This window comes from Fusarium keratoplasticum, chromosome 1, assembly GCF_025433545.1.
Source record: "Fusarium keratoplasticum isolate Fu6.1 chromosome 1, whole genome shotgun sequence".
Lineage (NCBI taxonomy): Eukaryota > Fungi > Ascomycota > Sordariomycetes > Hypocreales > Nectriaceae > Fusarium > Fusarium keratoplasticum.
In genome coordinates, this window is record NC_070529.1 from 3,169,574 (window position 1) to 3,180,680 (window position 11,107).

The window sequence follows — 11,107 nt, forward strand, 5'->3', positions numbered from 1 at the left end:
GCGAATGCATGATGAGCTGTTGATAGAAAATGCATCTTTTGTTTCTTTCATAGCTAGATTTAATACTATTTGCTCGATCCTTTGGAGCGATTGACAGGAGATGGTCCCAACCGACTGGGGAGATAGATATCATGCTTTAAAACCAGTGGAACGCCTATGTGATTGCATCTTGTCCCTCAATTGATCATATCATTAACAGAGAGGTCGTCATGTGCCTCCGTGCCCTCTTACGACACATAGACAACAGCCTGGGGTGCGCCATCACCCCAGATGCCAACAACAGCCATGACGAAGCCCAGGGAAGAGAGCGCCGTCCGGGCGATGTAGCTTCGCGCAAGGGTCTCGACTTCGGCTCTCACCTCCTCGCCGTTGACGTCGTCAATGTCCTCCTCGCTAGCGGGCTCGCTGTGGCTATCACCGAGAACTTCGTAGCTAGCTTCCATCTTGGCGCGGGACGACTGTCGAGGTGCGGCGGGAGCGACTTGTCGGGGCGCGGGGGATGGGAGAAGGGCGGGAGCAACGGAGGAGAGTGTGGCGAAGAGGGCCGTATAGAGAAGGTAGGGGTGGCGGGCGGAGCGCGGGGCGAGGAAGAAGCTGATGAGGAAGGGCGCCGAGGCGAGCGAGGTGAGGGCTAGGACGGGAGCCTTGAGGGCATCGTTAAGGATGGTGAGACCCTGAGAAGCCGAAGAAGAGGAGGGGAGACGGAGGAGCGAGGGGAGGGCGAGGGTCGAGATGGAGTAGGAGACGCCCTAGAGATGGATGTTAGCGACCTGAGTTTGCGATGCGATGATATAGATGGAATGCGATAACAGCCTAACGCATTGTAACAAGGTCAAAAGTGTGCAACGATACTGTTGTCAAGACAAGTTTTCGATGGGATCAGAGCTTTGAGTTCAGATACGCGAACCAGGGCAAGGATGTTTCTTGGAGCTTGATATGATATCACTTGATACCCAAGTCCGAACAGAGGGAGAGCACGTACCGTCAGCAAGCCGAGCGAAACGGTGCCGACAAACTTGAGGAGCGAAACGCCCGTCGCAGTCATGGCTGAGAAGATTGATTCAAAAGCTCGGTCGATGGTGTTTCAATGATTTGAGATTAAAAAAAGGTTGACGTTGAAAGAAGAGGAGGGGGAGAAGGAAACCGTGCGAACCGACGTCGGGATGAGGTGATGAGATCAGTGACGACGGGATGAGAGCCCGGAAACATGACATCCCAACCCAATCCTTTCCTTCCCCCGGCTTGCCGAAAGCGGGAAGCAGAGCCTGTGATTGGCTGCGACGGACATGAAGAGCCGGGGCTATCACCGTGTGTGGCGCAAGCTGCGGGGGTGATGTGGCTGATGAAGCTCGGCATGGAACGCCATAAGAACGCGTCTGGCGCTTCCGCGTCTAGAATGTGGGGCACTGTCGCTTAAACACGAACCAAAACCACATCCAGTCGCGTTTTTCTCTGCAATTTTCTTCCTCTCCTTCAACAACTTCCCAACCCTCCAAAAACGCCCATATCTGTCTTTTGTAAGTTCCCGCCACATCCAATTGCATTTCCTTCCATCTCGCATGATGAGCTCCTTTTTTTCAAACCCTCCTCAAGCTTTAGGAAGAGCCGTCTGAGACTGCCCTCGAAACATGCACTTGCCAGCTAAGCTCCTGACAATGGCCGGTTCGCCTCCTGTCCTGCTGTGCGCCGCTCCTCTCTCGGGGGGTGTGCTGCACGCGGGACGCCTTGGTGAGCTGGTCGTCGGTGAGCCTGGTGGGTGCGTCGGGGGTGGTGGTGCTTATAAATTGGGTTTCTGAAGTTTCGAGATGTTGCCTCTTTTGTTCTCTTGGATCCATATGTGGACGAGTAAAGAGCTAACCAACAATAATAGGACTCTTACTGAGACGAAAGACGTGGCAAATGGGTTGGGGTGTTAATCATTGTTGTTGATCAGCAAGACGTAGCTTGCTGTCGTAACTCGTCCATTCATGCATGATCCTTTTAGTCTAGATACCTAATGTTACCATGTGTTCCGTTGACCATCATGATGCTCCCATTATTCTCTTGAATCGGCTCACGACAATGTTCCAAAACGTTAAAAGTCACTGTCGCTCTCATCCACCACCATGGCTCGCCGGCCACGGATTGCCCGTCTCGTAGTCACATCGTCCTCCGACTCCTCCACAGCCGATCTTCCACCAGCTTTCTTCTTAACAAGCTCACCCAGCTCTGGGATGTCTTCGCTTTCCTGTGTGGCCGAGAATCGTGTTGGTACAAAGAAAGGCTTCGCCGTTTCGTCCGTTCCGGGCGGTTGTGATGCGCCTGTCGAGATTGGTGATGTGGGAGCTTCCCTTAAGCTCGATATCGGATGGTTGTCGGAGACGATGAAGTCGACCAAATCCTCGCCGTCATCAGAGCCATCCGTCTCCATCAGATCACTATCTCGATCGCAATCGTCGCCAACCTCATCGCTGTTGATCCCACCGGTCTTGCGTTGAGTCTTCCGCTTCCCCTTCCCTCGAGGCTTGCTGCCTTTCTTCGGTCGTCCACGACCACGGGGTGTCGCCTCTTCCTCCTCTTCCTCTTCTTCCTCCTCGTCCGACATCCCATCGTCCACCATAGAACCAAGAACGTAGGATTCCGGCTCCAGAACGGGAGATAGTCTTCTCCTCTTGGCTTGAGGCTGCGCCTTTGAGGGAGGTTGCCTGTTCGCCTTCTTTTTAGCTGGTGCCGCTGGTTTTGTTGGCTTCGCTCTTGCAGGCGGTCTCGCTTCCTGCGGTTCATCATCAGATCCAGCAAATGCAGGTACTGGGATCTCCAAGTAGTCGCTCGTATCCACGGAACGACAAGGCAGCACCATGCTTTCTGGGTCAGTTCCCATCTTCTTCCACATCTCAACGCAGCGTTTTGTGCGAGTTCCATGCTTAAGTTTGAAAACCGGCCGCAATTGCCGCTGCAACTCCGGATAGGCTGTCATGCTTGGTATTGCCGTTTCCTCCACGACGGTATGATTGAAGGGCAGGTCACGATACGCCCGGTTGAGCTCCTTAAGCTCCTCGTCGTTAAGCAAAACCCTGCTCTGGTCTGGTACTTGAGCGATGTCACTAAGTTCCGGGTTTTGTCGTGCCTTTGTTTGCTTGGCTTTACCGCCAACCTTCAACATGCTCGCCACACTCTGGAAGCCCGTCTCCACTCCATCAGGCATGTGGAACTTCTTTGGAGGTTTCTTCTTTCCAGCCGGAACTCGACGTTTCTTGGGCTCTGGTAGTGACGTGTCTTGGGTGTTTTCGACGGGTATGTCAACGTGTCGCTTGTCGACCTCTGGTCGGATGGCCCTAGGAACAATCCGTGTCGAGAGATCAAAGCGGAAGTTGAAGCGACTTCCCTCGCAAATGAGGGTTTGCATCTTTTCGTAGTTGTCCTTAGATTTGGCGAACTGGTCTTCCTCCTTTCCACGCATCAGGAGCAACACGATATTGCCCGCCCGCTTTCGACCTGTTCGGCCCATTCGCTGCAGCATTCGAATTGGCGACGCTGAAGAATCATAGCAGACAATGAGATCAACCTGGCCAATGTCGAGTCCTTCCTCGCCAATAGATGTCGCGACGAGAACGTTGAATTCTCCTCGTTTGAACCTTTCAATCGCCGCGATCTGCTGGGCTTGCTTCATGCCTTCTCCTCGTTTGCCGTCGGCTTGCCCAACGAAGACACTAGCTTTGATGAGCGGCCGATGGGTGTTCAGCATGCGCACGATTTCGTCCGCCGAGTCACGGTACTCGCTGAAGACAATCACTCGTGTTGCAGAGCCCTCTCCCTTATCCATGAAGTGGTTCAGCACGCAATCCGCCAAGGCAGTGAGCTTGGGATGGCCCACGAAGCCATCTGTGCGTAGCCACTTGGAGATTCTGTCCATCATCTCCTGGAAGTTGGAGTCTTGGATAAGTTGGCGCTTGTACTTGGACCCTTTCTCCCCCTTGCCTTCCTGCTCACTGCGCAAGTCGACGAGATTGTCGTAAAACGGTTTGATTCCGTGAAAGTTGAGCAGCTTTATGGAGTGCGCGATACTTGTGAGAACGTTGAAGACGGCTCGCATCATATGTTGAACTCCCTGGTTTGCGTGCCTCCCGCGTGATGCAAACCATTCCTTCTGAGATTGCATCAGGCCATAAGCTGTGATAGCCATGGGATTCCGTCCGAACCAGATATTTTGTGATGTCAATTTGTCGGTTAAAGGTTTCAGCGCCTTGGTGAATAACTCGCTAACAAGACACATCTCGTCGGATGGGTCAAGAACAACCTGTTCGGTATTTCTCTGGTGGACATATTGGCGGATATCGATCGAATCCTCAGTACGAATCTCGCAATGGGAAATTCCAAGGTTGTCAATAACCTCCTGTACCGTCTCGATCTTTGATCCAGGTGTGGCAGTCAGCGCCAGCACACGGAAACTGTTGGAGAAACGACGGATGAGTTTCGTGACCTTGGCATAGGCATATTCTCCAACTGCTCGGTGTGCTTCGTCAATGACTAGCAAAGCGATCTGCTTTGGATCCGCATAACCATGGGAAATGTCGTTCAGAAGAGTCTGCGGAGTCATGAAGAACACCCGTCGCGCCTCCCACTCGTCAACACGCAGAGCTGGGGGGATATCTCCCGTCAAAAGAGTCGTCTCTGAACGAGGGATTCCAGCGATGTTGTAGCACGCATCAACCTGTTGTGCCACGAGGGGCTTCGTAGGGGCAACAAAGACAAGCTTGGCGGTCTTCGTCCACCGGTAAAAGTTAAGCATAACGGTTGCCGCAATGAATGTCTTTCCTAGACCGGTTGGTAGAGCCACCAATGTGTTGTTGAAAAGACTATTCTTGACGATGCTGAACTGATAGTCGCGGATGGCGCCTAGGTTTGTGGGGTAAACCCAGGTTTTCATGGCCTCCTCGTCTATCGCATGATGAGTCCGCGCCTCTGGGGGAAGATCGGCACGGAATACGCGTGCAGTTGCTGGCTGTGATGGTCTTGGGCCATCACTCGATATCGAGCCACCGAAGAGGGTCGTCTGACGCCAATTTCCTGAACTCGTCCTGCTAAATCCTGACCGCGCAGCCTGAGGCGCTGAGATTGTCGCAGAAGCGGGTGGCCTTGACTGGGGCGGCTCTGGAGATGAGAAGGCATCTGATGGAAGATCCTCCAATTCCAAGGCCGCTACAGCCGCCGGATCCTGCTGGCTGGTCGGCTTGGAAACTTGGGGCGCCGATTTCTGTATGGTTCTTGTGGTGCCTTGTCCACCAATAGAGGATGAGACCTGTTCAAGAGCCGTGATGAAGTCCTCGTCGGCAATATCGTCGTCGAATTCGTCACTGTCCATGGTGAAAGCAACGCCGCAGAAGCGGCTATCCGGAATTTATAGCAGAATACAGGAGATCAGAGCATCATGAACTGCGAGGTAGTCCAATTGTGCCACCTCAATCACTGTTGACAGAAATATTGACAGTTGATGGTTGGTAAAGATCCAGGCAGGAACGCGTCGCACTAGCTACCAGGCCTACCAAGCCACGCCAAGGCGAGAAGAGAGAAACGCGAGGTCACGTGCAAAGACGGGCAGACATCAATGCAGTGGTCATTCCCTTTATCAAAGCCTGCCGTGCCCAACAATACCTACCCAAAAAGGGGTGCATGAATTAGGAAATTTCTTGGATAAAGAGCGCTAGAATAACGGACAATCTGAAGGGCTCTTAAAGGAAATTTTATCAGAGAACAAAGGGATTATTCACCAATTTGGCAAGCTCATGTCAACGCACCGTGTTCGCGGGCGAACGTTTCACTGACTCATATCGGGTGCTAGTCCCAATCAGGTATATTACTGCAAGGCTGCCTGCTTGCCTGGGAACCTTCACCTTCGCACCAGTGGGGCTTTGCAAAACGTCACATCGACCCCCAGAAGAACCTTTGCGTTCTGGCATCCTTTTCAACGAAACTCTACTCATTCAACTACAAACGCGCATTCCCACGTCAGAAGAACCAGCGCACCGCTACTTCTCGCGTTCCGGAAGTGCGACAGCGACCACAAGGCGATTGATTTTCCGTCGTTCCTTCCCCTTCAAGCTCGACCCTCACACGACTCTCCTCTCACCGAGAGACGCCTCGCCTCGCCCACAACAGCGGCGACAGCGACAGCGACCAGTTCTATTTCTGATCGCCTCTCCACTGCAAAAGAGTCTCACCGACTTGAGCACAAACCACCACCCATCGCCTCGCTCGATATTGCGCTCTCGACTTGAACCACGGGCTCGATCATCTCGAACGTCATCGCTTGATCTCTGTTCAACTCGTCGAAAGCTTCGCGCAACATCAACCTCCAAAACAAAACCCAAGAAAAAAAAGACCACCAAACAACCACAAAAAAAACCCTTAAAAAAAACCACTACAAAAAAACAACCTACAAAAAACCACCTACCGTCACCGCATCCCTTACCAAGCCTATTACCATGGCGCCCCGAGGTCGTCAGACCACTACAGCGCGGAATGCGACCCGCAAGGCGAGCGCTGCGTCAAGAGGTGGCATCTCTAAGCGTAAGGCTGGTGGTCGCATGGATGGCGATGGTGACTTGGACATGGACAGCGCCGGTCGACGCTCGAAGCGGCCTGCAAATGCAGACTCGAAGCCCACCAGGTCTAGTACCCGGCTCTCGACCACAAACCCACGTGGCGCTTCGCGGAACGCTCAGAACGTCCTGAAGCACCTGAGCAATGGCTCAGCTTCGTCTCTTGCCTCTCGCATTTCTAGCGTATCTTCCGGCAGAGGCCCCAAGACACGGTCACAGGACATGACTGGTCTCAAGATGGTGCGAGTTGGTGGCTTGAAGGAGAGCAAGGCTGCGAGCAACCCCGGTGGCGGGCTCAACGATCTTCTCGGCTTCCTGGAGCGCAAGGCTTCATCACTCCGCACCGGATCAAAGCGAAAGGTCGCAATCAGAAAGGTATGTTTATCATTGACGGAGCATCAGGTGCGGACTACACGACGCGACAACGCGAGACTTTGGAAGTCATATGTCGATTTCAATGCGATCTGAATGCGATTTAAATGCGATTCACGCTAGATGATTACACCCACCCGCACCTTGGCTCATCACCTTCGACATTCCCTGCTAACTCAGTGTAGAGCCACTATGTCGGCGACTACGTCTACGTAGGAGCGACCGAGGAGGACGTGGAGGAACTAATTAAGCTCAACACCTTCACCTTTGCCGGCGCACAATTGGAGGTCATCCGCGTGGATGAAATACCCGATCGCGGCAGCAGAGTCGAATCCAAGGAAACCCAAGAGCTTCGAGCCAAGCTCCAGGAAATTCTCAGCCAGAGATACATTGGCGCGAACAAGTTGCTAAAGCTCGACGCCCTTGCTGCGGATCCAATCCTCGTCGCCCTAGGCATGTTCGACACCCGTGAGCGAGCTCTCAAGACGCTCAAAGGACTCATGGCCATCTGCGACGGACTCTTTAAGACGGAGAAGGATAAGCGCGATGCCATCGAGAGCATCAGCCTCGCCAACAACAACATCGACGACGTCGCTCAGGTAGAGGTGGTGGCTACAACATTCCCGCACCTCAAGAACCTCGACATGAGTGGCAACCAGGTGGCCAACATGCAAGCTTTCCAGCCATTCAAGGGAAAGTTCAAGCACCTCGAGACCATCTACGTTACTGGCAACCCTATTGAGATGGCAGACCCCACCTTCGCAGCCACTCTCCTTGAGTGGTTCCCCAAGCTGCAAATCATCAACGGCAACCAGCTGCGCACACCCGAACAAATTGCTGAAAAGGAGGCCGCCTCAAGACCCAAGCCGATCCCTCAGAACGGCCCTGACTTCCGAGATGTCGGAGGCGTTGGCGAGAACTTCCTCCTGGAGTTCTTTGCCTGCTACGACAACGACCGGCCTGGCCTGGCATCTCGATTCTACGACGAGGACAGTCAGTTCTCTGTCTCCATCAGCACCCACTCAGCCCGGGACCCCGACGCACCTGCCCCTATGCCATGGGGATCATACATCAAGCTCTCCCGAAACTTGACCAAGATCAACCACCAGAACGCCCGTGTGCAGCGATTGTTCCGAGGTGCCAACAGCATCCAAGACGCCTGGAAGACTCTCCCACTCACCCGACATCCCGACATCAAGCAGGAGTTGACCAAGTACATCATGGATTGCCATCCTCTGCAGGGTCTTGCGGACCCCAGTGGTCAGAGCCCTGGAGGCGTTGACGGTCTCATCATTACGGTACATGGCGAGTTTGAGGAGCAGGATCCAGGCACCAACGCGACTGGGAAGCGCAGCTTTTCCCGTGTCTTCGTTCTTGGACCTGCCAAGCCGGGTAGGGGAGTCATCCGTGTGGTCAGTGACATGCTGTCTCTTAGAGCGTACAGCGCGCTTCCCAACGTCTTTGCGGCTCCCACTCCCCCTCCCGCCGCGGCCGACCAGCACCAGGCGATGATCGCCGAGCTTTCAAAGCAAACCGGCATGACGCCTCAGTACTCGGAGATGTGTCTCACCCAGGTCAACTGGGAATTCGATAAGGCTTTGGTGATTTTCAACGAGAAGAAGGTATGTGATTTCTTTTTTTATCGGCTTGTAGTAGCGGTAAGCTAACCAGATTCAGGCCCAACTTCCACCAGAGGCCTTTGCCACGATGGCCAGCTCATAGGTTGACGGCCAATGCGTGATGGCTCTAGACATGCCTATGCCCATGCAGGGACTCTACCAGGCGATGCAGTATTAAGCTTTCAATGACTTTAGGGGGGTGATGAAACGGCATTATATCAATGATGGGATGAGCAACAGCCCACCTACAGCGATGATTTGGAGTTTGGGGCATTTACGGACAAGCATTAGAAGGCCAGCAGAATGGTCTGGCGTGGCCTGGGAGTGGTATAGGGGGGCAATGATTTCAATCAGGAGGAAATTGGGACTCGAGGTTGCGGGACTTTGTGCCCGCCTTGTATAAGTGATCAATAGGGGTGTAACAAGAATGGACATATGGTACCACAAGAAATACTGTTGAGTGAGACAGATGATTTAACTGCCGTGAATGGACATGTACATGTCTCAACATATGATGCGTGACTGAGACAGGTCCAGTTATCCAACAGATATATTGATTTCGTCCTTTGTAATGTGCCGCTGCAGGGTTTTTGCCAGTCCTGTTGGTAAGACGCTGGCTGAGGCATTCATCTGGTCAAGACAGCACGGCAGTCGTGTGATCTTCAACAACTGCCGATGATGTGACAGGCCAGTGTGTTGGGATTGGCCCAGAAGCCTCTACCCGTGGGAAATTGAGGGGCGGGAGCGGGATGTGATGATGCTCTGCATGCGAGTTGGAGAAGGGGCCAATCAGCTGCATTCCACACCATCCTGTGTGAAGCTTCTGAAGAGCCGCGCGCTCTGTTATCACATTCGGATCTTGGCGACATCGAAAGCCGGTTTAAGGGTGGCCTCGCCACCAAAGTGGCCGCATATCCTCTAGGGTAGATGCGAGGGAACTAGACGCGTGTGCCACCTGTGGGTGAGATGTTGGCGCTTAGATGGCTACAAGTGACAACATGGCAAACTGTATTGGCTGGAAGTTAAGCATCCCACATCAAAAAAGGGCATGAAAAGTCAGTTGCTGACATTGTCCATGCGTGGCGCGATGGTTCAACAAGCGTTTCCCATGATTCCACGTTGAGGGTTTCGACCGCAGAAACGCATGACAAACTTGGCTGGCAACTGTTACCTCACATCTGGAAACGGCGACGATCACCATTTGCAGCAGGCAAATCGGGAAATATCAGTTCACAAATCATGTTTTAGCTCATATGGAAAAAAGCCCGGTGTTGGAGATCCAGCGTAGAGCGGTCGATCAGGCATAGTGGTACGTAACAGTAGACGGGTAGTGACAATGAATCCAGCGTAGGGTAAACATTACTAAGTGAAACTGCACTTGAGGATGGTAAACAACGTCACTAGTTGACGATAACAGCACGTCATGTTTCTCGTATATAAAAATTGATCATCGTGAATAGATGAAGGACTCCCAAATGGCACTACCCGATATTCTGGTTGACGCGGGTCTGTCAAGTGGCCGGCCGACCTGCCGAAAAGGGACCCAGATGACAGCTCCTATCAGAACCAACGACGCTGCAGATGGTGTGCGTTAGCGAGAGCACACGCCTGAGATGGCGAGATCTCGACGAGACCGGAAGCACGTGGAAGGACCTTGGAAAAGCCCCCCGTCATGATTATGATGGAGCGATCTCTGTTGGAAGGGCAATGAGGATCGACACGAGGTGGGTGGCCCCCCGCCCAGCGAACCTTCATCCCGCGAAATGCAATCAATGTCAACGTCTCTGGTAGACTCTATTTGCGTCTGTCCATCTCGCAGACGAGTTCGAGGAGCGGAGAATAAAACCAGCTCACTCAATAAGAGCGTCAGGTCGCTATCCGACCCTGGTCACCTCCAGGGGTCAGGGATTCAGGTGGGCGTTATGGCGCGTTTCATCTGGAGGCGGCTGGGTGGGGATGGGACCGCGGTGCCTGGGAGGACTGGGGTGCTTGTCGAATTGGTTGGTGGGAATCCTCTCAGCAGAGTGGGAGTCGAGTCGAATCCATGGCGCCTCTCTCACCATGAGGGTATCACTCAGCGAGCGCGAGTTCGCGCTGTCAAGTGACCGAGTTCGCCAGGTCGCATGGAGCAGGGAACGCACCCGGCGTCCGGTCCTCACAATTTCTCATGCCAATCCAGTCCAATCTCGCTCGGCCGGTGAGAGTCGGGTGGTAGGCTATACGGGGAGCTACTTATGCACGGGGATTCTAGAGCTGTGTGAGGTGCGGAACGTGTTGCGCGTCTCGTCGCGGGGGGAAGCGTATCAGGTAGAGGACGATGTGAGGGAGAGCGACGTTGGTTACGTAGGCGAGCTCAAGCGGGCTCAATCAACACGAGAAGATACCTAGAGAAGCCTGAGGATTCTCGTACCTGTCGACGGGCATTCGTGGCATGTAAGTCGATGCGAGGGAATGGGGAAGAGATGCTGCGAGGGGGGGTCTGGGCGCTCAGAGATTTCCATGCATTGCTGGCCTCTCTTATGCAGAGGGCGCTATCCG

At 53.6% G+C, this 11,107-nt stretch overlaps 3 protein-coding genes across 3 annotated transcripts; 1 reads left to right on the plus strand and 2 right to left on the minus strand.

The window, feature by feature from the left end:
* Positions 1-227: 227 nt before the first annotated feature.
* On the minus strand, positions 228-1,045 carry NCS57_00094500 (uncharacterized protein; the record flags this gene model as incomplete). Its single annotated transcript, XM_053051019.1, has 2 exons — positions 228-749; positions 983-1,045. The coding sequence occupies 2 exons, from the start codon at positions 1,043-1,045 to the stop codon at positions 228-230; spliced, it is 585 nt and encodes a 194-aa protein (XP_052919534.1).
* Positions 1,046-2,074: 1,029 nt separating this feature from the next.
* On the minus strand, positions 2,075-5,341 carry NCS57_00094600 (ATP-dependent DNA helicase; the record flags this gene model as incomplete). The annotated part of the gene is made up of 1 exon (XM_053051020.1): positions 2,075-5,341. The coding sequence occupies one exon, from the start codon at positions 5,339-5,341 to the stop codon at positions 2,075-2,077; it is 3,267 nt and encodes a 1,088-aa protein (XP_052919535.1).
* Positions 5,342-6,461: 1,120 nt separating this feature from the next.
* NCS57_00094700 (uncharacterized protein) lies at positions 6,462-8,672 on the plus strand (the record flags this gene model as incomplete). The annotated part of the gene is made up of 3 exons (XM_053051021.1): positions 6,462-6,953; positions 7,136-8,572; positions 8,628-8,672. 3 exons carry the CDS (start codon positions 6,462-6,464, stop codon positions 8,670-8,672), a joined length of 1,974 nt encoding a protein of 657 aa, XP_052919536.1.
* Between the last annotated feature and the right edge of the window lie 2,435 nt (positions 8,673-11,107).